The 27,169-nt window shown below is 28.9% G+C and overlaps 11 protein-coding genes and 1 pseudogene across 12 annotated transcripts, besides 3 other annotated features; 3 read left to right on the top strand and 9 right to left on the bottom strand.

Moving 5' to 3' along the window:
- Positions 1-5,106: part of a mobile genetic element that runs on past the window's edge.
- On the top strand, positions 1,602-1,898 carry TVAGG3_0197460 (uncharacterized protein; the record flags this gene model as incomplete). The annotated part of the gene is made up of 1 exon (XM_051226215.1): positions 1,602-1,898. The coding sequence occupies one exon, from the start codon at positions 1,602-1,604 to the stop codon at positions 1,896-1,898; it is 297 nt and encodes a 98-aa protein (XP_051111201.1).
- On the top strand, positions 2,251-4,301 carry TVAGG3_0197450 (annotated as a pseudogene). The gene has a single exon. A coding segment is annotated over exon 1 (2,051 nt).
- Positions 4,335-4,562, top strand: TVAGG3_0197440 (uncharacterized protein; the record flags this gene model as incomplete). Its single annotated transcript, XM_051226214.1, has 1 exon — positions 4,335-4,562. The coding sequence occupies one exon, from the start codon at positions 4,335-4,337 to the stop codon at positions 4,560-4,562; it is 228 nt and encodes a 75-aa protein (XP_051111200.1).
- A 201-nt stretch (positions 5,107-5,307) lies between the features above and the next one.
- On the bottom strand, positions 5,308-5,580 carry TVAGG3_0197420 (uncharacterized protein; the record flags this gene model as incomplete). Its single annotated transcript, XM_051226213.1, has 1 exon — positions 5,308-5,580. One exon carries the CDS (start codon positions 5,578-5,580, stop codon positions 5,308-5,310), a length of 273 nt encoding a protein of 90 aa, XP_051111199.1.
- Positions 5,581-7,351: 1,771 nt separating this feature from the next.
- Positions 7,352-8,004: a mobile genetic element.
- Positions 8,005-8,146: 142 nt separating this feature from the next.
- Positions 8,147-9,240: a mobile genetic element.
- Positions 9,241-10,158: 918 nt separating this feature from the next.
- On the bottom strand, positions 10,159-10,722 carry TVAGG3_0197390 (uncharacterized protein; the record flags this gene model as incomplete). The annotated part of the gene is made up of 1 exon (XM_001314335.2): positions 10,252-10,695. One exon carries the CDS (start codon positions 10,693-10,695, stop codon positions 10,252-10,254), a length of 444 nt encoding a protein of 147 aa, XP_001314354.1.
- A 2,117-nt stretch (positions 10,723-12,839) lies between these two features.
- On the bottom strand, positions 12,840-15,503 carry TVAGG3_0197380 (uncharacterized protein; the record flags this gene model as incomplete). Its single annotated transcript, XM_001314336.2, has 1 exon — positions 12,918-15,503. One exon carries the CDS (start codon positions 15,501-15,503, stop codon positions 12,918-12,920), a length of 2,586 nt encoding a protein of 861 aa, XP_001314355.1.
- Positions 15,504-15,644: 141 nt separating this feature from the next.
- TVAGG3_0197370 (uncharacterized protein) lies at positions 15,645-15,953 on the bottom strand (the record flags this gene model as incomplete). Its single annotated transcript, XM_001314337.1, has 1 exon — positions 15,645-15,953. One exon carries the CDS (start codon positions 15,951-15,953, stop codon positions 15,645-15,647), a length of 309 nt encoding a protein of 102 aa, XP_001314356.1.
- A 1,817-nt stretch (positions 15,954-17,770) lies between these two features.
- TVAGG3_0197360 (uncharacterized protein) lies at positions 17,771-18,298 on the bottom strand (the record flags this gene model as incomplete). The annotated part of the gene is made up of 1 exon (XM_001314338.1): positions 17,771-18,298. One exon carries the CDS (start codon positions 18,296-18,298, stop codon positions 17,771-17,773), a length of 528 nt encoding a protein of 175 aa, XP_001314357.1.
- A 1-nt stretch (position 18,299) lies between these two features.
- On the bottom strand, positions 18,300-19,070 carry TVAGG3_0197350 (uncharacterized protein; the record flags this gene model as incomplete). The annotated part of the gene is made up of 1 exon (XM_001314339.1): positions 18,300-19,070. One exon carries the CDS (start codon positions 19,068-19,070, stop codon positions 18,300-18,302), a length of 771 nt encoding a protein of 256 aa, XP_001314358.1.
- A 780-nt stretch (positions 19,071-19,850) lies between these two features.
- On the bottom strand, positions 19,851-21,863 carry TVAGG3_0197340 (uncharacterized protein; the record flags this gene model as incomplete). The annotated part of the gene is made up of 1 exon (XM_001314340.1): positions 19,851-21,863. One exon carries the CDS (start codon positions 21,861-21,863, stop codon positions 19,851-19,853), a length of 2,013 nt encoding a protein of 670 aa, XP_001314359.1.
- A 75-nt stretch (positions 21,864-21,938) lies between these two features.
- Positions 21,939-22,964, bottom strand: TVAGG3_0197330 (uncharacterized protein; the record flags this gene model as incomplete). The annotated part of the gene is made up of 1 exon (XM_001314341.1): positions 21,939-22,964. The coding sequence occupies one exon, from the start codon at positions 22,962-22,964 to the stop codon at positions 21,939-21,941; it is 1,026 nt and encodes a 341-aa protein (XP_001314360.1).
- A 1,158-nt stretch (positions 22,965-24,122) lies between these two features.
- On the bottom strand, positions 24,123-26,286 carry TVAGG3_0197320 (uncharacterized protein; the record flags this gene model as incomplete). The annotated part of the gene is made up of 1 exon (XM_001314342.1): positions 24,191-26,281. The coding sequence occupies one exon, from the start codon at positions 26,279-26,281 to the stop codon at positions 24,191-24,193; it is 2,091 nt and encodes a 696-aa protein (XP_001314361.1).
- Between the last annotated feature and the right edge of the window lie 883 nt (positions 26,287-27,169).

Here is a 27,169-nt window from a genome sequence, read left to right as displayed (position 1 = left end):
AGTTTGAGCGTTTACGACAACAAACATAATGGGAGATATATAAAAGCAATAGATACAAACGGTAAGCGTGTTTCATTAGCTTTGTCAAAACTTACTAACATTTATTTTGACAGTGACTTTGACTCTGACGATTGGAGTGACAGCAGCGATAGTGAAGAATATGAACTGTTGTGTGAAGCAAAGCAATGGGAAGAGTTGCAATACTTTTGTAAATGAGAACGTTTATTTTTTTACAGTAGTAAAGTCGTTAGTGAAAACGTTAGTGAGGTGAAGTGGTTGGTGGTTTTGTAAATATTTAAGGTTAAATTAGTGTTGTTTTGTGTTGTAAAATATACGTTAGTGGTTTTGTAAAGTGTCAAACCGTTATCTTGGGTAAGGTGGGACGCAGTGCCGCCGTATCCAAGATAACCATACTAACTGAAGCAGATTGTAGATAAATTCTTATACTGTGCTAGATATTCAAAGCAAACAGGAGGTTCGAAGAAAATTAAAGAAGCAAACTTACCCCCGCACACTCATACAGGAACTACAAACTTTTCTGGCGACCATAGCCACTCATTAAGAGACCACCCATTATACAACTCAGAATATGAAGCTGGCTATGATGTTTTATCTCCAGATTATAACCATTCAGCAAAAAAGACTTTTCGACCAACTGAACCAGGAGGAAATCATGTCCATACTTTCACAACAAATCCAACAGGTTCGGGTAAAGATTATATGCCACCATTTGTGACTGTATTTGCATGATACCGCGTTCAATAAACATACTTGAGCCTACTTTGCAGGCTTACCGAATGAACTAAATATATTTTATGTTTGTAATTAATTAGGTAATGAAGTAATGGATGAACTGCAGAAATAAATGTTTACATTAATGTTTACGTTAATGTTTTCAGGTTATTCAATAATTAATTATTTTTGAAGAACTGAAGGTGTCACTATGTCACCATGTCACCAGGTTAATTAACTTCTCTTAAAAAGTGTGACAACATGACATTTTGACAACAGTCGGGGAAATAAATGTTTACGTTAATGTTTACGTTAATGTTTTCAGGTTATTCAATAATTAATTATTTTTGAATAACTGAAGGTGTCACTATGTCACCATGTCACCAGGTTAATTAACTTCTCTGAAAAAATGAGACAACATGACATTTTGACAACAGTTCAGGAGGAAGGCATTTATGAATTATTTTTATTTATTTTTTATTTTGTATGTAAGAACAGTAATGTCGGTCGAAGCAAAAACATTCACTAACAAATCTAATGGTGAAACATTCACAAAAGGCACTTATAACGGTATTGAAGTCTTACGTAGAGACAAGGATAGTTACATTAATGCAACAAAGATGGCAAGAGAAGTAGGAAAGTTAAACCATTTAAACAGATTTCTCAATAGTGCTAAAATGCAGGAAATTCTTGAGTTTTGGTTGAAAGAATACGGTGGAGCCAAAAGTGGCTCGACCTCAAAACAAGCATTTTATGAGCTTACAAAGGGTGTTATAAATGAATTCAAAGGTATTTACATACATCCTGACCTCGTTCATTTTGTTGCTGAATGGTGCTCTGTAAAGTATGCATTTTATGTCAAAGATATTATGGATTCCATAGACAAGAAAGTTCATGAGAAGTTAGATGAAGAAGAACTCGAAGATACAGTAGAGAATGCTAAACCTTTGTTCGAACAAGAAGTTAGAAAAATGTGCGAAAAACAATTAGAACATGAACGTGAGATATGTTATGGTTATAGAGATTCTCCATTCGAACTAGACCAATGGGAACAAGAAAATTTAAAGAGAGAATTTAGAGAATATGAACTCGCTAAGATAGCATTAGAAGCTGCAGAAAAGAAGTTAAAAGCTTGGGGTCGTTTTGTACAAAAATATTGTGAGTAAATGTTTTCAGGTTATTCAATAATTAATTATTTTTGAAGAACTGAAGGTGTCACTATGTCACCATGTCACCAGGTTAATTAACTTCTCTTAAAAAGTGTGACAACATGACATTTTGACAACAGTCGGGGAAATAAATGTTTACGTTAATGTTTACGTTAATGTTTTCAGGTTATTCAATAATTAATTATTTTTGAAGAACTGAAGGTGTCACTATGTCACCATGTCACCAGGTTAATTAACTTCTCTTAAAAAATGAGACAACATGACATTTTGACAACAGTCGGGGAAATATGATGCAGTCCAAAAATAAAGTTAGTTTTAAAATTATTTTTATTTATTTATTCCTATATAAATGACAGCAACAAACAACAACAGCAACTTTATCGTTTCTGATGAAAAAGTTATTGATTCATTAGCTGAGGAATTAGTTGTGGCAGAAACTAAAACCCTCAACGAAAGAATTGGTGAAAACAAGATTGATTTACATAACTACCTCAAACACGATGGAGGAAGAGGAAGGAAAACAGGTACAGCTTTATTAGCAAATAAAATTTCAAATTTAACGATTATAGATGTTGATATCAATAAATCGTACAATGATGAACTTAAAGAAACAGTTAGAAAAGATATTTTATCAAAACTTTCGGATAAAGATGTTATCGTTAAAACCGCTTCAGGAGGTCTTCACATTTATTGCAACACTAATTTCTTCTATTCAATCTCGAACAGAATGATTAAATGTTATTCTTGCAATGATTATGATATCGACATAATGACTTCTATTGATGATTCAAAACGTTCATTAGTAGTTATGGCTGATTCAAGAGTTCGCAAGAATGCAACAGAACCAATCAAAACATACTCATTCATTCGTGGAAGTTATGATTCAACATTAACTAGAACAGTGAATGATATATTAAATGATTTGAATATTAAGGTAAGAGTTGAACAGAAGAACGAAGAAATAAAGACTATCATGAATGAAAACAAAGATGTAAACATTGACGATAAACTTGCCAGAGCATAGTTGATGGCATCTGTGATTTTGAAGTACATAATGACGGTGGAAACATGAATTTAGAAAAAGAAATAACATTATTCACACTGTTTCAAGCTATTAATTCGTTACCGGATCATTTAATTAATGAAGCATACGATAACGTTTATAACTTCTGCAATTTAACTGAAAATGCAAAAAGTAATTTTGAAAAAGCACGTAGTAGATATGCACATTTAATGACTTCTCCATTTGTTTTAGTGAAGATTCTAAAACTTTATCAAAAGGAATATTATGATGAATATGTTTTACCTTTATTACGTAAGCCAAAAATAACATTTGATATCAAACTTGATGACTCGTTTTTGATAACAGATATTAGACGCAAGGCTGAAAATCATCAGTATAAAAACAGTTCTGAAGTAATTGAGGATTTATCACGTGTAATCCGTTTTGTAGATTGTGGAAATAAATATTTCATTCAAAAGGACTATAATATCCACGACAAAATGAATCAAATATCATTCGTTCTTCAATCAAACATGAAAGAGTCACTCAAAATGATTAAATTATTTAAAGAAGAAGGTAAAACCATAACAGCATGGGATGTACTACTAAATCAATTATCTTCATTAACTGTTAAGGGTGTTTGCTTTAAATCTGATTCCCCAGATGTTTTCTCAACGTTTCAAGGTTATAAATACAACGTTCTCGAAAAACCAGATTACTCAAAAATTGAGATGTTTATGAATTTCATTAAAGAAGCCATTTGTGATAATAATGATGAAGTGTATAAATACCTTCTCGGTTGGATTGCATCAATGATTCAACATCCTGGAATCAAGAATGAAACAGCAATTATTTTGAAAGGACTTCAGGGAACAGGTAAAAACAGATTTACAGACATTATTTCTGAACTCCTCGCTGGTTATTCATGTAAAAACATTACTGAAATAAGTGAGCTAACGGGTAATTTCAATTCAGTAGTTGAGAATAAAATGTTTCTTGTACTTAATGAACTCAAGAATGTAGGTGAAGATAGACTCGCAAACTTCAACGCTTTGAAATCAATTATTACGGATAATGAGATTAGAATTAATGAAAAGAATCAACCCAGAAGAACTGCTCAGAATGTTGCCAATTTCATTTTGGTAACTAATAACGTCTACCCTGTCAAAATTGAAGTTGGAGACAGAAGATACGTAGTTTTAAGAGTTAATGGTAAATTCAAGGGGCAATTTGATTACTTCAAGAATTTAATGGATTCATGCACAAAGGAATTTTATGATAATTTACTGACGTATTTTATGCAATATGACCTTTCATCATTTAATGTACGAATCATACCGATGACTGAAGCCAAACAAGATTTAATTGAATTATCAACAAATCTTTTAGATGTATGAATAAATACACATTATGATGAATTGTGTGCAGGTATGACGTGTAAAAATGCTCTATTCTGCAAACCATCAGACATGAAAGACAAGAATTTCCAAATGAGCATTAAGGATAAATGTGATAGGAAACAGAGAAGAATAGATGGTAAACAAACATGGTGTTATGTTTTGAAAGAAGAAATGAAAGGATTATATAAACAGGTTGAACCAAACGATAATGAGGATTCATTTACTGACGATGAAATACCTGTAAATGAAGCTTTATAAAGTATGATTTGAATTTATTTTTGCATTAATCCAGCTGTGTTGTCAAAATGTCATGTTGTCTCATTTTTTAAGAGAAGTTAATTAACCTGGTGACATGGTGACGTAGTGACACCTTCAGTTCTTCAAAAATAATTCATAAATGCCTTCCTCCTTTCGTACCTATGTTGTCAAAATGTCATGTTGTCTCATTTTTTAAGAGAAGTTAATTAACCTGGTGACATGGTGACGTAGTGACACCTTCAGTTCTTCAAAAATAATTCATAAATGCCTTCCTCCTTTCGTACCTATGTTGTCAAAATGTCATGTTGTCTCATTTTTTAGGAGAAGTTAATTAACCTGGTGACATGGTGACGTAGTGACACCTTCAGTTCTTCAAAAATAATTCATAAATGCCTTCCTCCTTTCGTACCTATGTTGTCAAAATGTCATGTTGTCTCATTTTTTAGGAGAAGTTAATTAACCTGGTGACATGGTGACGTAGTGACACCTTCAGTTCTTCAAAAATAATTAATTATTGAATAACCTAAAAACCATTAACGATAAAATAACTGATAACAAAATTTTATTTTTATATAGATGGATACCCCACAAGCTCAAAATTTACCACGAATCATAACAAGGGAGGAAATGATAAAAATGATGCAAGAACGAATTAAAAACAACAAACCACGAAAACCGAGAAGATGCGGTTATGCAGTAATGATGGAAAGAAGAACCTAGAAGGGTTTGGGAAGAGGAATAAAAATTAAATTTGGATTGAGTTTAAAAATTCATCTTTATTAAATTCATCTCTTCCAATCAATTTATTTATTCTATTAAATTCTTTTATTTTTGCTTCACTCAGTTTAAGGATTGAACGGTAAGTTTCTAATTTTTCGATTATTTCTTTCCTCTCTTTATCGTTTTCAGCCCCACCGCATTGCGGCTTCTTTTTGTAATAGCATATTTTTGATTTAATTCTGTTTAGTTTCTTTTTATATTCATTGTCTGGACTCTTGGCTGCTTTGTTGTCACTCATTTCTTACGAATTAAAAAAATTAAATAATATTTAAATATAATGGAGTAATAAAATAAATTGGAATTTCTATTAATTTATTGTCAACTTCAACTAATGCATTACCGTTAATATATCTAACAAATTCAGCTATTGTGTCAAATCTTCGTCTTCTTTTTGTCATTGATTTATCAGTTTTTCCATAATCGAGATGAATCAAAACTTTATCCCCTTGTTTAAAATTCATGAGCCCCGAATTAATTTGTTCACGTTTAACATCATTCAACCTTTCCATTTGCTTTCTAATATATTCCCATTCTTTTGAAATATCATTTTTCATTTCCACTGGTTTCATGTTTATTGTTCTATGCCATGTATTATTGTAATAATATACTAACTGTTGTATGATGGAGTCATGATTTCAAAAATAAAAGGAGTGGTTAGTTTGAAATCTATTCCTCAATCAAGAATCACCTCATTAATGAAAATAGATGATTTAACAAAAAGAATAGAAGAGATTGAAGAAAGAATGAATCAAATAATTGATTTCATAAATTCAAATAATCATTAGTTTCTTAAATAATATATCCTTTATTTCCTCGTTTGTGAATCCTAATGTTTTCACGTCGTTAGTTTTGACGCTCATTTCTTACAAAATAAAAAATAAATTTTCATAAATGTAAGACATGAATTTTTAAAGTTTATTTTTTATTCATGAAAATAATTATATCTGATTTCTTTTACTCTCTCATACATACTAGATTTGAAGAATTCGGAACTTTTACCATAATCTCCTAAATGTTTTCTTATCCCTAACGTGTGCCAGTTATTATATGAAACTGAATAAACTTTATCTTTATCTTTACACCTTTCATCACTTCCAATATATTTATATTTCAATTTTGATTTAGCATTTTCATATTCATTAACGTTTAATAATTCACAGTCTTCCTTTTTAAATAAATGTTTTATGTATTCAGGATTTAATACTCTACGTTTATATGCTCCTAACTTAGTTCTAAAGGTTTTTCTACAAAATTTAGGAATTCCATCCTCTTTAATGTCATCAATGATTTCCATTTCATTATTTTCAATTTCTTCTTCTCGTTTATGAGGTCTTTGATTATGACTCCATTGATTCCATGAAATTAAATATTCTTTATCATTATATTTATACCTCATTAGCTTATTTTGGCTTTCATATTCATTTAATAATTCACAATCTTCATTTTAAAATTGAAGTTTAACCCATTCAGGATTTAAACAATGTTTAATTAATCGTGGAATATCTGACATCATCTATATATAGCTTCTTTTATAAAAGATAAAAAATAAATTATTTTAAAATTAATGTTAATTTTTTAATGTGTTTAGTATATAAATATTTTAATGTATCGTCTATATATAGATGCAACAAAAAAAGTCACACAACCCGTCCGCATATACTACTTTTTTCGACCTCATTATTTTTCTGATTTATCTGTTGCATTATATCAAGGGTACAATAATGCATGATATGTCACTGTTTTTATCTAAAAATTCCATAGTATTTCTGTAAAAAATTTATCCATAAAAAATTTTTCCAATCGAAAGAAAAATCGAAAATTTTTGAAATTTTTATAGAACAATATTGTGACCGAAAATTCATTCTCGTTGCATACATCTCATTAAGGTAAAACATTATCTGAAACAACCATGTTTTAAAAAATTATAGATAACGAGATATTTGATACTTAATATCAATAAATTTTGAATGCCCTCTCAAAAATTGAATGGACGTCGGTCAACCCTTAAGGGTGCACACGAGAGGATCATGTAAACTTCAGAATTTAGAACCTTATTTTTAGGCATTATCTTGGCTACCTATTTAGGCTCGAAAAGCAAAAAATATCAAAAAATACAACTTGACTCCATTATGACCCTTTCATGGAGGTAGTTTTTATCCGCTAGTATTTTCCCTTTGAATCTCTTTACAATTCGAAATCAAATTCAAACCTCAGTAGAAGGAAGGAAGAATCGACTTACTACGGTTGTAATACGAATAAATACATATATTTAATTATTTTTATTTACATAATAATTGTTTGAAGCTCATATTCCATCAAATTTTTAAATAAAAACATTAAAATGTTGAAAATGTTCATATATTTTAATAGGATTTTGGCACTTTATTGAGGAATTACTACATACATAGTCGAACTGAACTTGATATTTTGAAATTTAAATTATTTATCAAAATTAAAATTTAACTTGAAATTTATAATTATTTAGTCATATTTTGCATAATTCTAAGTAGATTTTGTAAAAAATCAAGAAAGAAAAATTTTAACGTGATTTATTTTTTCTTTTTTATAATAATACATATTATTATATAATTAACATATTCATAATGTTTCACCCTTTCAAAAATATAATCCTCCTCCTCTCAAATAAACGTACATACGGGTGGCCTCTTTTTTCAAAAAATTAAAATTTGAAATTTTGGGCTCAAATATTAGAGATTTTTTCAACCTTCAACGATATATGTTGTCTATATCAGACCTCCTTTCTTTTTGATACCTAACATTGTTCCTAAATCTTAGCCGTTAAGGGTCCACTGTAAGGCCAAATAAGGCCTATCGTCGTCCCAAAAATATTGCTCAAGATGGTGTTTTTACTAAGGCCCAAAACTTAAAAAAACACAAAAAAATTAACTTTACTCTTTTGAGATCCTTATCAGATGTGCAACAATTTGATGCAGTATCGCAATTCGAATCCGATTTTTTAATGTAGATGTACTCTAACATTCTTGAAAAAATGCAAAATGATATTAATCAAGCTTTTCATTTCTGTATCATACACGAAACAAAATCATTCATTATACTAAAATTTATCAAAGTTTGAATAATGAAAAAAATAATATCTAAATTTTTACATTGAGTCGGCTATTGATATGGTCAATATTAAATCGTTTAAAAATGGGCATTGGCCAGAATAATACCCACTAAAATACACATTTTTTAAAATTTTATCAATTTGTTTTGGTATATCTTTATGATAATGAATAAAATGCTTATCTTTCATAAGTCAATACATAATTTATGCTGAAACACAAAAAATAACACGAAAATTTTTGGCCAACATTTCAAAACAAAGGATAATGCTTTGAATATATAAACAATAATACTTTGTCTAGAGAATTAAATTTGTGCTATCCAATTGTCAATTCTTTGAATTTTTTATAAAATGCACGATATTCCGGCATTAGCCTCAATAAATATAAACTACATGCATCACAATATTAGGATGTAATGGCATTAAAGCGAATTTCCTAATTTCTTCTCAATTAAATTCCTAGAAAAACTTAGGAACTGATGATTGGAAATAGGTCAAAAAAATTCCTAATATAAAATTTATACTTAAATTAAAATCAAAATTCGAAAATATCTATTTTTCAAAACACGCATCCAGAAGCGAAAAAATTCGAAAAAATCATGTTCTTATAAAACTCGCTGATTTTGCAATTTTTATGTGATTTGAAGTGATAGATTGTATTATCATCTTACTAAAACATATACTTTATTGTTACATTCACAAAATATTAATCAGAACACTAGGAAAAGTGGATTTTCAAAAAAAGACGATAACGATTATCTACAAATCGCCTCTCAATTTTGAGAGACTTTCAATTTTTACAGTGGACCCTTAAGGCTGTTCTGAAAATATTTTTTTCGAAAAAATTCGCAAAAAATTCTTAAAATTCAAAAATCCATTAATTCCTGAGGATTTTGGAAAAAAGTTTTTACATGAACATGTGTATATTATATGAAGTATATTGATAAGGTAAAAATCAAATTTTATTGCATATTCATCGAGAAAATAAACTAACGAATCCCTCAAAATTGAGAGGGTAATCCTCCTCCTCTCAAATAAACGTACATACGGGTGCACCCTTAATTGGTCATTAAAATTTCAACTTAATCTAATCACTAGAAATGAATATTTGCATGGCAAAAATTTAACGTGCATGATTTTATCTACGGGTTTTCATGTCTTTTCAGTTTTCACTGAATCGTCTAAAATCTCTTAAAATTAATGCAATATATAAAGATATATTAATATTTTTTTTGAATAGGCTCATAAAAATTCCTCTCATTATAATTTATTGTTCAGTTAATCAAAGTAATGCATTTTATATGATTTTTCTAAGAGATGTTAAATCATTACCAAGCATATATTTCAGGAACATCAATAGATCTAGAAAATAACTAAGTAATATACAATTTTAAATATCTTTTGTTTTCTATTCAGGTCATATATGCCGATAATCTCTTATCCAGAAGAAGTTTTTTTGTTATCATGTATTTTCAAATGACAAGAAATTTATTTTATTTATTTTCATTAATTATGACTTTCCGAATATAAACATTACAAAAGCTATTACATTGATACAAACATTTAGATCCTTATTGAAATATATTAATTACTTTTATTATTAATATTATTTTTTTTTTCTTTACTGAATTTCATTATTATTTTAATTGAATATTAATTTGATTATCCAAACAATATTCTTTTCCTCCTACCATATTAAACAGAAGTGTTTTTTTTTAAATATTTTTTCCCCCCTTAAAAAAAATGTTTTAGAAAATAATAAACTATTTTTAATACAGTACTTAAATTAGCAAATATAACAATGGTCTGTATTTTACACTCCTAATGAAAGTTAAGTAATGTATCAATGTTATTCAGATCAAAACACGTATTGCTTATCACTTTGAAATTTTCTGATGCTTGAGTTCCTTCAGCAAAGTTTGGAGCTGGATTGATAACACTATCAAGATCTCTTGCTTTTAGGATTGGAAAAATTTGGTCCCAGTGCTCTGCGTACCAACACAACAAAGCCGATCTATTTCGCTTTGCCAGGCGATCAACTTTGATATTAAGCTGTTCTGAAATTATTTTCGAAAAAGAAAGAAGAATTGCTGACGTAACATGTGTGCTAAAATATCTATCTATGTATAAGGATACTACTTCTATTTTCGAACCATTTTGAGTTATTCTTTCTTCGATTTTTTCTTTATCATTTTCGCTTTGCGTTTTAGATTTCTTTTTATTCTGCTTCGTCTTGGCTGTTGATCCATCTTGTTCCTGTCCCATCGCTGATAAAATTCCCTTGAAAAAAATGATTTTATTTTTTTCACTTTCAACTTTTAGTATTCAAATCAAAAAGATTTCTAAAAAGCTTAATATAATAAATAATGAATTATTTCAACTAAGGCAAAAATTCAGTATAAAAAATATCTCAGTTATCAGAAAATCTCCAAATTCTAAATTCAAATTAATGAAGAGTCAAATGTACATCCAGAACCAGGTATTTTGGAGCTAAAAAGAAGATTAATAATTTCAATCAACCTCCATTTTCAATCAAACAAAAAATTTGAAAACTTCATTCAAACTTTAAAAATTTCAGATAGAATAATATCTTATTTCATGAATATTGAACAATAAAAATCAAAATATGTTAAATCGAGATTTATTTGTTTGAGAATAAATGATTCAAATAATTGAACAGTTTATAATATTCAAAATTTTTCTAAAATAAATAGTTTCAAAGGAACTAAAATATTATTATAGAATCTTCAAAAATTAACTGAAACAAAATGTTGTAAATTTTCTATAAATTGAATTAGAACGATTAAAACATCATAATTCAATTGTAAGTTTGTAAAATATTTAAATTAATTCATGCTAAAGTAATAAGGAAATAATGAAAATTTTCTTACACGCCCTGATTTACAAGTTTATTCAAAAGAACACAAAAAAATTATACGACGATTTAACCAATTATTAATTTGTATAATTAACTTTCGAAATTATTGGCCGTGACTCACTTAGAGAATAAATTAACAGAAAAATCTTTAAATTCAGCTTAAATTTATCTATTGCCCGACAATCTCAGATATGGCATATATACTAATCATGTTCATTCTACCATTTAAAAAAGATTTAATTTTGGAAAAAGAATTATGTTATTTTCAAATCCAAAGTAATATACAACATAATATCTTTACAAATACTTAACAAAATCTAATATATTAAACAACTTTCTCGTTAATGATCTTAAATAATTGTTCTTTCCCATCAGAAATAGTCATCAAAACATCTTCGGTTATTTCATTTTTATCTTCTTTATCTGAATTCTTCACTTTAAGTAATGAATACCATAATGATCCTACAATTGTGATGCACATTCCAATTCTATTCAAAGTAGATATGGAAGAACTAAATAAAAGAAACGATAGAAAGATTGTAATAACTTGCTTCAAACATCCGGCGATAGTCATTGTCAGAGGCGAGGCAAATTTTGTCGCATAAAAATTTGTCAAATTTAGAAAGTAAGCAATGATTCCGCTTAATACTACTCCAAAGATACACAGAGAGGATTTTTTGTATTGCGATGAGGGATCGATCATTGATATATGTTCATTTCTATATAGCGATATAAGGAAAATTTCAATTGCAGAGAAGGGAGAAATTGAAATTAATAGTTTTTGAGGGGAAATTTTGTTCTCTCCTGATAAAACAATTTTTGTGAAAATTTTCTTGAGTGAAGAGAGAAAACAAGTGGTCAAAGTTACAATAAGGCCAGTTATTGTTAGCTTGGTGTCACTAAAACATGTTAAGGCCACACCAAAACAGATTACAACGCAGGATAAAATCGTCTTTATTGAAAATGTCTCATGAAGAATGGTCCATGAAAGGATCATAGTCGTTATTGGAACAATGGATTTAACAACTTGAACAAAGGCTACGGAGCAATAATATAAGGATAAGTTACCAAAAACAATATTTAATGCAAATAATATTGATAATAATATCACATGCTTAAAGGATTTCTGCTCTTTTTCTGGAGTTTCTGGTTCAGTATCTTTACTATTTATCAAATTTTCTAAAAACGAGAGAAAAGCAGTTAATGCTTGATGAACAAAACTCATGGTAACAGGATATTTGAAGCTGTATGTGACCATTAGGATTTTTGTTAGTAATGTTAACACAATGTTAACTAAAAACCATAAGGCGAGCCAAATGACCCCTGCATATTCCATTCAACTTTACAAAATATACGTTTAAATTTTTTAGTAAATTAAAATGAATCATTTTATTCAATATAATATCTAATACTTTTAGGCCAGTTTTAAACGAAACTTGATAACTCGACAAAATTATTTTCTTTGAATCCTCAATTTCAATCTGAGTGTACAGGCTTCGCATAGCTTTTCCACTGTTAAATGGGAGTTGTTGTCCCTTAATTCATCTCAATTCGATTTTAAAAATTGATTTCATTTAACATGGCCAAACAAATATAATGGAAAGTTTTACTAATATATACTTGACAATATATTGTCAATATCATCAAAACAAATAATTTTTCCTGAAACTCCTGTATTCAGGATGTAGTTGTTAATTTGATTTTCATCACAATTATTTAGGCAGATACATTTATCTGTGAGGAAAACATGGTTATCTTCAACGCAAAATGAGGATTTCATCAATCTTTCAAATTTATGGTTATCGATTTTGATGTGAAGTTCATATTCACTAGATATTTCACCGCGAAAGTCAATCTTTTCTATCAATACAGAAGATATGATTAAACCTGACAATTTCTTATTCTTTTTCATGCAAGAAATCAAATCTCTTGCTAAGAATGAAGGAATCAATAAATCATTACCTCTGCACAGGAAAATAATATGAGAACCATTGATTCTTATTAAATTTACAGTCGAATAGAACTGTATCATATCATGAACACACTTAAACAAGTATTCTGTTGAAATATTTGATTCTGAACTATCAAATCTGATGAAAGCTAAATAAGAATTTTTGATTTGATATTTGAAAATTCCATGCTCGCAAATCTCTTTTGCGATGTTTAATTGGAAGAATTTCGACATGTTCTGGATAAAATTCTTTTTTAGAACAACATTTTCAGTATCAAATAAAGCAATCTTTTTCGTAAATTTCAAATCATATTCACTTTCTAAGAACTTCTTCTTTTTCTTTTGATTCAATCGGAAAATTCTGATGTTATTTTCATCATCTTTTGTGAACAAATTATCATATTTCTTTCCAATTATATCTAAAGGATTAGTAAATAACAAATCTTCACAGTTCATTGTAATATTTGTAATGATTTTTGACTCTTTGTCGCAAACAATTTCAATGACTTTATCTGAGTATTTCAACTCCGGCTTCTGATCTTTCTCTTTCATTAAATCTTCCAAATAAGAAACAGGGAAGTGGAACAATGAATCATAACCTAATTTCACTGAATATTCAAGGAAATATATCATATACAATGCAATAATTAATAAAATAAGTCCAACAATAATTGTTGAATTCAAAGCTAAAGTATTAACACTAACAAGGTCATCAGAACTTAACAAATCCTCTAGTTCCCTAATATAAAAAGAAGGATTTGATGGTGTCTTGAATTGTGATGTTAATTGACCCAACAATTCCAAAATATGGTTAAAATAAGTTTCAGTTTGATCAATTACGAAAAATATTGTCAATCTAGAGATGAAGAAGATAAATAACATAGCTAACCAAGGAGCATAATATATAATTAAAAATCTATAATATACTTTCAAAGAATTAAGTTCTGTCTCTTCAATTGTCTTTGCAACTAAATCAACTTTGCTATTAAATGTGAAAATATTATTCAAGCTTTTTCTTCTGTTCAAATTCAAGTCAGTTCTTTCAAAATCTAAGCTGTCTGAACATCTTCTACCTTTCATTGTATCAATTTCATTCAAGTAGTTATCTGTGTGTTTTTCAATTTCTTCTTCATAAGAAGGTTTCATCAAAGCGAATGTGGATGAGTCAATTTGTTCATAGTTTCCAATGAATGAAACAAATAATTTTGAATCTGTCAAATTCAAGTGATGACTTTTCTGTTTCACAACTGGTTTGTCGATCTTTTTAATTACTTCTGCTTCATTTTTGAGATTTTCGTTGGGAAAATAGATTTTGAATAAATCCCAGCTCTCCAATGACTTCTTGAGCAAAAGAAGAGCTAAGCGTTCTCTTGATGACAAGAAATCAATTGCTTTTTTCGGAAGCCACATAAAAGTGTATGAAACATTAAGATAGAGATAGAAAATAGACAAAAAAGCGTATAAAGTAGAAAACACACTTAATAATTTGAAGTATTTCTTGAAAGTCGACATTGGGCTATCTTTCAATAAAATCTTAATTTCGGTAAAAGCTGCTTCATAAAATTTTTTGATTTCTTTTGCTTTTGCTTTTTGATCTAAATTAGCAAAGAAAGTACAATTATAATCCGATAGCATATCACTTGTATATCCAAGAACATTAACAACATAATAGTAATCTTCGTTAGTCTGTATATTATAACCATTAATGAAATCATAAACAAAATTGACATTTTTCTGACAATCCTTAAAAGTCAAATTTAAATTATTGATCATTTTGTAACTCGAGAAGAGATAAATGCTCTTGATCATATGGTGAATAGAATCCTTTACGTGGTCAAAGTGTACAAGGAATCTACATTTACTTTGGTAACTTTCGTAGCAAAAACATAAAAACCAAACTAACATCAATAAAATCGAAATAATCAATGAATAAGTTTTGATGTCAGTATATTTTTGCACGAACATAGCCATAGGACTGTTATCACTCTTTTCATCTCTATAGATTACATTTTCATTAATATGGAATCTTAGTTTTGAATACGACCAATTAAAGAAAGAATGTGAACTTGAAGATGATGAAGAACTTGTTGATCCTTTCTCTTCATTGTATCTTTTTACAGAAATCGGATAATTATAAAAAGAATATCTCAATAAAGGATCATCAATCATCTCTGGATTTTCATTGGCAAGCTGTGAAAGGCGATGATAAGTGACACTTTTTGATGGATCTCCCAAAGCTATCATTGCAATTTCTGCAAAACTTTGTAAAATAAAAGGATTGTATTGATAATATAATATCAAATACTTAGATAGACTAACTAGTTCTACATGAACAAATGATGCTTTTGCAGCATAAACAAATGACTTGTACTTTTCATTCAGTTTTCAACAATTCCAGAAAAGTGACAAACAGACTAAATAACTTCTATGGAGATCATCGAGTTGTTTGATATAAGCAGGTGGAGTTTCTGTGTAGCATTGGAATACTCTTTGTAATAAATAGAATTGGAAGTCGTAATAAGGAATATTCGTTTTGTATTTCGATAAAATTATTGTGATTTTTGTTCTTTGAGATTTGAATATTCCTAGGAATCTGATGACTTCTATCATCTCTTCTGGATCTTGTTTCCTACTATGTGTCATGTAATTTTCGAATCCTTCGATATCGCATTCTGCTTCTGCGGCAAATCTCATTATTGCGGAGTTTGAAATGGGCAGGTACCATGGGGCTTCGTATTTACCGTTCAATATCAAGTAAGAATACTTTTTCAGGAAGATTTGATAAAAATAAAAAAGCAATAAGTATAAAATCAATAAAAATGTAGCAAGATAGTAAATATTAATATATGGTTTCGGATGTGCATTGAAAAATAAGATCAATGGTGATATAAATAACGGTGAATCTTTTAAGAACGCGCCGATGATGTGTATGTGCACTCCTCGAGAGATTCTATTCTCGATCAGTAAGAAAACTAGTAATGGATATATGGGGTAAATGACAATTTCTAAGGAAATTTGGTTGTATTCGCTTAAGAGAAGCTGAAAAGTTACACAAAGAAATCTAACCCAGTATAAATATGTATCTGTGTATGAGGAATAGTAATCGATAATCGTTTTATTGATGAACATCTTTGCTCGAAAGAAAATTGATGAGATGTATTCAATAATAGCCGCTGATAAAATATTGGCGATGTAAAAAAGTATTGCGACAAAACCTATAAAGTTGGGTGTAGTAATAAACATATGTAATGATTGATTAAATCGATAGAATATGTTGATCTGAAAGATTGGCATTAAAAATTCGAAGATTATCATATTAAAGTAGATTGCTAGCCGATATAGATATAAACCCGAATTTGCGCGATTTATGTTTTGATGAAAAATCCAGAATGCAAAAATTTGCATAAGTAATAAGATAATTGAAGATATTAAGATGTTTTTCCCATAATAAACTCCAGCATTCATCAAGCCGATATTATTTAATAGTCGTAATGCAGTCGTTTTTCTCGAGCAAAGTTCTTTTACTTTGCAAAAATCTATTACGAAAAAAATATATTGGCAAAAACGCATAATTTCCCGAATCAATATGAGCCAAGATGGTAAGGCAGATCTATATTTCATTTCGAATCCAAGCTTATACCACCTTTTAATAAACTTGTCTATCATAGCTTAAAATCTATTCTCAAAAAAAATATCCATTCAAATTTATAAAATTTTAGCAATAAGCCAAATATATTGCATACAGAATGAATAATTAAATTGGTCGAATTTTTTAAATGGAGAATTCAAAAATTTGAGGGATCGTAAAATCAAATTTTGTTCTCAAATGTTCAATATATCGAAACATATTCCTGTATTATCATTGCTAATTCTTTTTTTGGAAAAATTTTGGGCTCACAAATTGAGAAGAATAAATTTAATCACCTATTGTAACATTAGACATGTTAATGGTTCATATTACATTATTTTAAGATTTACAAAAATACTTTATCAAAAATCCTTCTCTCAATTCATTTTTTTCGAGTCTCAAAAAAATTCTTAATCATCATTAATATTGGGACGCATAGAGAAAAAAAATCAGAGAAACTTTTAATTGTTAAAATAATGGTCAAAACATCATACATGAAAAATTTTCTGACATTCTCTTATCAATTTTGTATAGTTTACATTTCGTAAATTTTCTATTGAAGAAAAAGATTTTACATGATTAGCAAACTCAAGCTTTTAAAACGATTGGCATTTCGTCCAATTCATAATATGACATTATATAAAATCAGATATATCGGCATAGCATTTATTGTGCTAAGGAAAAGAAAGATTACCCTTACATACAATTATTTTGAATTCAAATGCTGTTCGGCATTTAAATCAAAAAATTGTTTGTTGAGATCATAATCTAAAATAATTTGATGGTATAGCGATTTCGCATATCAAATATATTTAATTAGTGCTTTATCTAAAAATTAGAGTATATTAAATTTGAAAATTAAAATTTAAAATTAAAGATAAAATTAAACGTCAAGGTCATATGAGAAATCTTCTTTTTTATCTTCTTCTAGATTTTCTCCAGAATCTTCAGCATTTGATGAAGATTTCTTCCTAATAATAAATATTACGACGACGACAACAGCTGTTGCAACAGCTAAAACTCCAAAAATGGATCCTATAATAATTCCTGTTGTCTTTGATGAACCACCCTTACTTTGGCTTTCCGGTTCTGGCGTTTGTGAAACGAGTTTATTTTCTCCATCTTTTGGATCTGTTTTATCACCTTTTGGACCAGGATCTTCACCCTTTGTATCAGGATCTTCACCCTTTGTATCAGGATCTTCACCTTTTGGATCAGTATCTTCATCTGTTGGTTTATGGTTTTCATATTTTGTATCTGCATTTATTGATTTGAATTCACTCTTTTGTGATATAACAATTGATTTTTCTGCTGTAAATTCATTTTTAACAGATATATTAAAATCAACAATTCCATTATTCTCTGGTGGTTGAATGCGCAACAGTGATGGTTCCTCATAATCTTGTGACATACTAATAAGACCAGAACGCCTGAATATTGGTATTTTTTTCTACTTGAAAACCTGTTTCTTGATAATTAATAACAGTACAATAGGCACTGAAAAGCATGAGGACACAATGGACTTTGTTTTCATTCTCATTACCAAATTGTACCAATATCTCGGAAGTTCCAAGTGAAATTGTCATCAAGTCGCATGTAATATCTGGTAATCTATAAACATATATTGTAACATAATACGATTTATATTTTCCTGTATACGTCATTTCGATAGTACCATTTTGCGTGAATTCAACATTCATTATCTTGTTTTTGATTAAATCATTCCTTGTTCCATTCGATGTTGAAATTATTGAGATGTCTTTTAGTGATTCTAGGTGGAATGAAACCGATAAATTTTCTTTGATTTCATATAACCTTGGCTCATTTGTAATTCTAAGATTGTACTTTCCTTCTTGTAATACAAATGACTTGTTATCGACAAAATTATTATAGATATCTGATTCAATCTTCACAATTGTATTATCTACTTTACGTTCATATTCATCTTTAAGTTCTTCATTTGATCTTTTAGTATTAATGATACTGAATCCATAATCAGACGCATAATATTGCCGAGATATTAACTCCAATATTAAACACGTACAATCATGGTATGTTGATCCTTCAATTGTGCAGCCATCATTTTTATATGCAACTCGATATTCATTTTTAGTACTGTCAATGATATCAGAACCAATTGCATTAACAAATATTAATAAAGTTAATGAATGATCTTTGGTCATTTCAAAATAGTAAATTGATAATTTTTCATTAAATTCATTAAATGCAAATGCAACTTGTGTATAAAAAACCTTTGGAATATAAACCATATGCAAAAATTCATGTGAATAATTTGAATCTGGATTTCTCGATATATTGAACTTTGTACATGATTGATATCTACTTATTTCCAACTGTTTGCCATTATTTAAAAAGTGTTTTGCATTTGAAAATATGACAAATCCTTAAGAGATAATAAATTCATATGATCCTTTTTCTGGAATTCTGATATACTTTTCTTGCATTCTATAGTCGTGAATTTGTTGAGTAAACATTGTGGATTTTCTTGGATTGTTTGAAAAATCAAGTTCCAAATCAGTATTTGATATTGAATAAAAGAGAGGATAATAATGTTTCCTTGTATAAAATGAATCAGTTCTTTTAATATATACTTGATTGCATTTGATTCTGTTATCATATCCAAATTCTTGAGAAAATGGAAATTCTCGATCACAAAATTTAACATCATTTTCGGACTCATACACGCCAACAACACAATGCCTTTTTCCTAATTCAATTAAGTTTGTGGAATAAATTCTTCCACCATACAAGTTAACTATATCAATATAATCACATTTATCATCAACATTGATAAACTTCACGAATAACGTTGCAGAACTATTCAATATAGATGAATCTTTTGATATGATAACTTTATTTGACTCAATGTACGAATATGATAAATCGGAATTGTTCAGCAATTTAAATCCTTTTGGATTTAAAAATACCACTACAGGTATTTTTCATGTTTCTCCTATTAAATGGATAAGTGTATTTGCTTCATTGTTGAGTCTTATTTCTTGTTTTTCCATATTAGCATTGGCATTAATATTAATTTTTGTGACGTCTAAATAGATTTTGTTGTTATTAATATTTGATATTGAGTAATGTGAAGAATAGCGGCTTCGATCAAAAGATTGTCTTAATTGAATTATAAAGAAGTTTTTTTCAGTTAATGTGAAGTTAAAAATCTCCGTGGAAACACCATTATTTTCATATGAGTAAGTTTCAAAAGAATCTTTAATACCATAGTCGAATATATGCGGTTGAGTGTTTGGTGCAGTATTAATGTAGGTAATTGAATATGTCTTATTGATTTCTGCTACTTGCTCATCAAAGAAATACGATTTGTCAAAGTTAAAAATGAATAAGGTATAGTCAATGTAGCTTTTGTCTATTATTGCAAAGGTAAATGATCTTGAATTACTGTTTCCCTTAACGTAGAATGATGACATACGATTTTCTGATTTCTCTGGGATTGTCAATCCTTTATCGTCAACAAATGAATTAGATGATAACAGTATTAAATCATATTTTTCACAACCAAGCGGAGGATGGATGAGGACTAATTCGTTATCCGGTATTTCAATTTTGTTGTAACCAAGAGAAGAATAATAGACTAAATAAATACCATTTGGTTTTTCTTCTTCAAAAATATCGCTAGTGATGTTTGTTATCAAAAGTGACATTCTGTCATTTGTGTTACTCTTTCCCAAAATTTTGATATAATCATATCTTTTTAGATGGACTTCAATTCTTTTATAGTCATACTCTGTGATAGATTTTTTATCAGAAATTGGTCCTGAAATATCATATAGTGTTTCATCTTCTTTGGGAATAAAAATAGAAATTGTTGCAGGATAATTAATTATCTTTGAATTAATCATAATGTTCTTTTCTGAAGGGTATGTAAATATTAAATAATTTTCAAGATTTGTTATGTTTTGAATCATAAATGAGAGAGTTACTTTTTTATTTGGAGCTTGTATAAATACAGCATCAGTTGTCATTTCAAAATATTGTGGCAATTCTTCTCCTTTTTCATTATAAAATTTCTCATTTGTAAGAAATACAAACATTGATTTGTTGTTAAGTCCAAATGAATCTTGCATAACTAAAACCTGCTGATTTGCTTCAAGGTCAAAATTATAATTTTTGGATGGTTTAACATGATATAATAAATCTGTGGTATAAATTATATCAGATGATTCATTAATATCAGATATTACTAAACTTCTCGGAAGATCATCTCTTTCTTTGATTATAGTCAAGTTTTCCTCATTTGATTTTTCTATCAATATCCATGGATTTATTTCGTGAATAAGATAATCAAATGTGTATTCTTTAGTTCTCTCACTGTCGTATAAATCTCTAGTCCTAACTCGAAATCTACTCATTTTTGATGTAAGAGTACCACAATGAATGGTCATTTGATTATACAAATCTACAGACTTATTTGTTTTAATATAAATGTATTTTGAGGGCAAATTATAAAGAAACACATTCAATCTGGAATCGGCATAATATCGAATAAATGAAAATTCAATTAGTCTTGGTCTTGAATCCGGTTTAATTGTTATATTATCTGAAAGATTTTTGATCATATGTGAAATCTTGTCACCATTCTCATAAAATAAATCATTCTTTGAGAAATGGACAAACATTATGTTACTGTATGGAAATGCTATTACAACTTTTTGGTTAGGAGCAATATATAATGTATTGAGACCTTTTGATGCCATGTAGACATTGTTTTCATCTGCAGTTTTAACAAAATAGTTGTTTTCATCTCGATTGTAGTATCCGAAGAATCCATCACTGAAATCATCTGTAAAATCATTTTTGTTATATAATTTAATTGTGAGTGAAAAAGTAAAACTGGGCATTATTCTAATCCATTTGATATTTTCTAATACCGGAGTTGATTTAACTTCAGCATAATCGCTCATTTTATCGGTTATATAATCAAGAGACATTATTTCGCTGTAATTTTCAATTGTTATTGTTACTTCATGATCAAAAATTAAATTATAATAAAAATATCCTCTCTGTTAATAAAATGAACAATCAATTAAATTATAATAAAATTCGTTATATGGAACAATTGCATATCTATGTGGTTGTCCATCAATTGATTCAACGTAAAATTGCTTTGAATGTTGATAATACTTATAATAAGACAGTTCTGGTCTGGAGTCATTAATGAATCTAAAATATTGTCTATTCAAGAAGGTAATATAATATGGTTGGTACTTATTAACATCTATATGTATCTTTGAATCTGTTCCTGCAACAGTATTATGAGCTATATCAACAGGAGTTGAACCAGCAGCGTATGCACCAATAAGAGATGGCTTAATATTTTCCGCGTTATATAATTTTATAAAAACCCCTGGTGTATTACTCTCAACTGAGGAAATCTGAGGATATGAATCCGTTGATTTATACGTAAAATCTGGATTAGATATTTGGACAATATTTCCATTACTACTAATTTGGTTATATGATGTTTTGGTGTCTGAGTATACTAAAAAGCACGCGGTACTACTTGTATCAACTGAAAACATATAACCTTGACCATCAACAACAAGTGATAGACTTCTGCAATCATTAACTTCCCAAAAACCACAATATTGGGTGATTGGAGAATCCGAGAGACTTTTAATTGTTATCCCTCTAAACAAGAAAAGATTATTAACACTAGGATTTATTAATGGAGCTCCATTTGTCAAATATAAGTATTCAATTTTTAATTGTGAAAGATCTGGTATGTAAATCGCATACTTACGTTCTTCTCTTGGATAAATGTACATTCCATTGGTATCAAATGTTAGCTGTTTTCTTTCTTGACCCCATACAATTTTGTTATTATAACGATGTAATGTATCTGTATCAAATATTTGAGGACATGTCAAAATTGGGCCATCACTAACTGAAAATTCCAGAGGTGAAACATAATTTTTGAAATAAACGCCATAAAAGACTAATGCTTCTGTATATGAATAGGAATTAATATAAACATATCTGGAATTTGTGATTTGGAATTCTGAATAAACTTTTCCACTTTTTCTTATCATTTGTTCACCATTTTCTTCATAATAGAAAGAGCTAACATCTCGGCTATCAATGTAAGAACCAAAGTATTCAAAATTGCAAAATCGTGGGGATATAACAATTAAATCATATTCACGAAATTGAACTTGATAGTTTATTATATATTTCTTGTCTTCAGGACCTAATATATAAAGACCACAATTTTGAATCCGATGGTCAGAGCGGAAATTAAATATATGTAAAGTTTCAGTTCGACTATATCCTTTGATTTCTATAGTATCTCTGTTCAAAAATAGTCCATCTTCATCCCAACCAATATCTCCACCAAATATGAACGATCTTTTATTTAAAACAAGGATATTATTTACTCTGTCTGTGACTTTTTTAAAATTTATAGTTGTGTATTCATTTAATGGTATTTCTAATGTAAAATATCCGCTATCGAGGTCTACAGTTTTGGCATTTGACAATAAGACTAAAGCTATTAGAAGCATTTTCTTTAATATATAAATTGAATGATTTACACTTCGAAAATTAGGATTCTCGAAATTAATACAAACACTTTTTAAAAAAGCGTTTGTATTCAAATTTCGAGAATTTATTTTTTATAGAGAGTCGTCATTATAACTTTTAGTATATATAACAATATTATCGAATAAAAATCATATGACTTATTTGAACCGGAATTTTGCATTCAATTTTGAATTGTTATTCAAATTTTACCATATAATTGTGATTCCATTGCGTTTTAAAATATTTTTTCAATGAAAATTGTAGAAATTTTTTTTGAATGAAATAGAATCCAAAATGACATTCATTATCTATATAATACATATATTACTATACTCTAACTCGGGACGGTTAAACTGAAATTTTGAAGACTCAAATTACAGGGATTTGACTATTTTGAATACTTAAGTCTTAACCCTATTCAATTCACGATTTTGGAAATTCTTTTAAAATCGTGATCTGTATTGAATAGGGAATGAAGACTGGCAATTTTAACAGACTGCTTCAGAGGATTGAGATTCTCTCAATCCTCTGAAAAGTCTGCAAAAATTACCAAAATTTCAGTGATCATTGATTATTTTAAGACTATACATTCATGCAAAGTTTATAATAACAAAATAATAACGATATAATAATGAAGGAGAGATAGAAAAAAAATGTCAGCAAATACTCAAAACATGTATAATCTATACTTTATTTGTAAAATTCAAACAAAAAATTTAATAAATTATTAAAAAAATTATATTCCACATTTGTAGTTATTCTTCAAGATATATTCTCCAAAAGTTGAACCGAAGAAATAACCCATAACTAAGCAGCCAATCAAAGAAACAACATTTGATATTATAATCAACTGTTTTGTTGATGTTGCGTCACAAATTTGGTCAATTTTTGCTTCCATTTCTGTAATTTTTTCTTTCAGAACTAAAGAAGAAACTTCGACTACATCACTATCACCTAACTCGGGGTCTTCCATTTCCATATCTTCTTCTTGTGCTTTTATAATTGCTTCATCGTAATTCTGCATTCTCATTTCTTGTATCTTTAAACTCCTGAATTCCTGGAGCTGCCAAATTGTCATGAAATGGACTTGTGGAACATGTAAAGTTCTGTCTTCAATGATTCCTTCGACTTTGTTTCCGTCTTCATCGTAACAAGCCCAAGGATCATATTCTTCGCCAGAAATTGCTTTCGGCTTGCAAATCAACACAACTAAAATAGAGAAAAGAGGTAAAATAGAAATAATAATACTCAAAGGAATGGAAAACCAGTTAGGAACAATCTTTCCAAACAATGCACAAATAGGAACTAATGTCAATAAACTTTGTGCACCGTAAATCATTGTATCCAATACATTGTTGAATCTCCTCATGTATGGTTGCGCAAACCAATTTCCAAGAAGGAGAATTATATATCCGCCAAGTGATGCCCAAATTACTTTCTTGTTCACACGTTCAGAAATCATTGTAATTATGACGAAAATGAACTTAGAACACATTACTAAAATGCCCCAATTACAAGTCTTCGGCGTATACATGTAGAACAAGTTTTTACCACTTGTTGTTAAGTGGTTCGTAAGATAGAACCATTTGGAAAGTGGACTTTCTCCAAAAGCAGGAATTCGCCACATAATGCTCTTGTTGTGGTGAATTAAATAGATCCAACAAAGAGGAATACCAATAATGATGCACAAACAGCCGTAAACAACAGAAGGACCTGCTTTACCTAATATATCACGATTTACAGTGATTTGCGGCGATAAGATATTATAATGTCTCTTTGAACCATCACAGAGGCTGCTGCAAATGCCTGTAATGGGATCACTGCATGGTGAACATGTGAAATTGATGAATCCTGTTGTAAGAGAAGTCAAATATGAAGTGACATTTGTTCTGATTGGGTAATATTGGCCAACAGGACATGAAAAATCATCGAATGAGAAGAGATCAAGGAAACGATTGCATACAGGAATGTAAAGGAAGTCTAAACATAAAATATAAATATATAATGAATATTTTTTGACAAAAAGCCGTACTTTAATGAACGGTGCTCTGCAACATGGTATAACGATCATAATAAAAACGAATAAATTGATCAAAAAGACAATTAACCCAATTCCAGCGGCAACAACTTTGAAAAAGATGTTAAGCTTCCCTTTAGCATAAACACCACATCCTGCGAGGAAAGCTGCTAACGAAGCAGCGAGAATTATCAATAAGAAAATCATATTTAACCAATTAGGAGCAATTGGTTCAAGCATGATAGATGTATCGTATTGTTCGCATAGATCGTATAAAGTTTCTTCTGTTAAACTAGACTCAGTACCTGGTAAAATGTCTTTCATGTAATATTTTCTAATTTCTTCGACAATATCTGCAATTTCTGGTTTAGAATGACGATGCTTTTTGATTAGTCTGTAAATTCTGATTGCAAACCAAAGTACGGAGATAATTATAAGAAAATAAGTTTCCCATTTTACTCTAGATGTATTAAAGCATAAATAGCCTACTTGAAATCCGAATGCAATTGCAAATACCATATCCAATAAGTGAATAAGATTTGGAAGAAGTTCATCTTGTGCTGTCCAAATAAGGAAAAGATCGAGAATAATAGGAATCATAACTGTAACAAAAACGAAATTAACTGATACATCGAAATCTTTCAGTCTTGGAATAACTTCCCATAGTTGATCGAAGAAAGAAATTATTGCATCTTCAAATTTTTGAAGTTTTTCTGGGATTTTTAACCATCCAGGACTAAGAGTAATACCGATACCTTGAAAATGTCTGACAATTGATGAAATTGTTGATGGATTAAAGAAGCGTCCCATATTTTAAATTTTATAACGTACACTCAAAATTTCATCCAAAAATTGCATTTCAATAGTTTATATATTTCATTCAGAAAAGTTCTTAATTCAAATATCGGGTTATATTGGATTAAAGTTCTAAAACATATCAGAATGTATTTAATCATTAATAAACCACAAATTGTCTTTCCGTTATTTTTTCCGTATTTATTCAATTTTGACATATAATTATGAGCAACGGCGGAAAATATAATAGAAATTAAAGAAAATGATTTTAACTGATTGTATTATGTGAAACATAACTATATATCTCAAGTATATTAATATTTTGTCTTGAAAATGAATTTTCTGCATGATATTTTTAAAATTTAATGATATTTGAAATATTTGCATGAAAATTCTGCCTATGATAAAATTGATTCATTTCATATCAGGTTGTCATCGAACGATTAAATTATTTAAATACGAAAAATGAATCTTGATTGAAACCATAAGGAAGTGATTGCTAACATTATATGTATTATTACTTGCATTTTCCCATTGAGATTTTAAGATATGGGATTTCTAAAAGATTTCAAGATTCATATCAATTATAGAGATTAGTGATATTGACACTATAACCGCAAGTACTATTGTAGCTTTATGTGATAATTTTTGATTCAAATAAATGCACAAATCGTAGAATGGACAAAAATGTTAAGCCAGTGGCTTCTCATTATAAATTTTGGATGTAATTTTTGCATGTATATATTTATGGTTATCAAATATCTAGATAAAAAGGAGGATAATTAAAGCTTTGATGATTTGATTTTCCAGATTTAATAAAAAATAAGAAAATACAATGAAATGGTTCATGAAATGATTCGGTACTTGGATTTGAGAGTGAAATGATGACGGTAGATGAACAAT

Source organism: Trichomonas vaginalis, chromosome IV (genome assembly GCF_026262505.1).
Source record: "Trichomonas vaginalis G3 chromosome IV, whole genome shotgun sequence".
In the NCBI taxonomy this organism is placed as follows: domain Eukaryota; phylum Parabasalia; order Trichomonadida; family Trichomonadidae; genus Trichomonas; species Trichomonas vaginalis.
The sequence above is the reverse complement of the archived record's forward strand: the minus strand, read 5'-3'. Positions and strand labels throughout refer to the sequence as shown.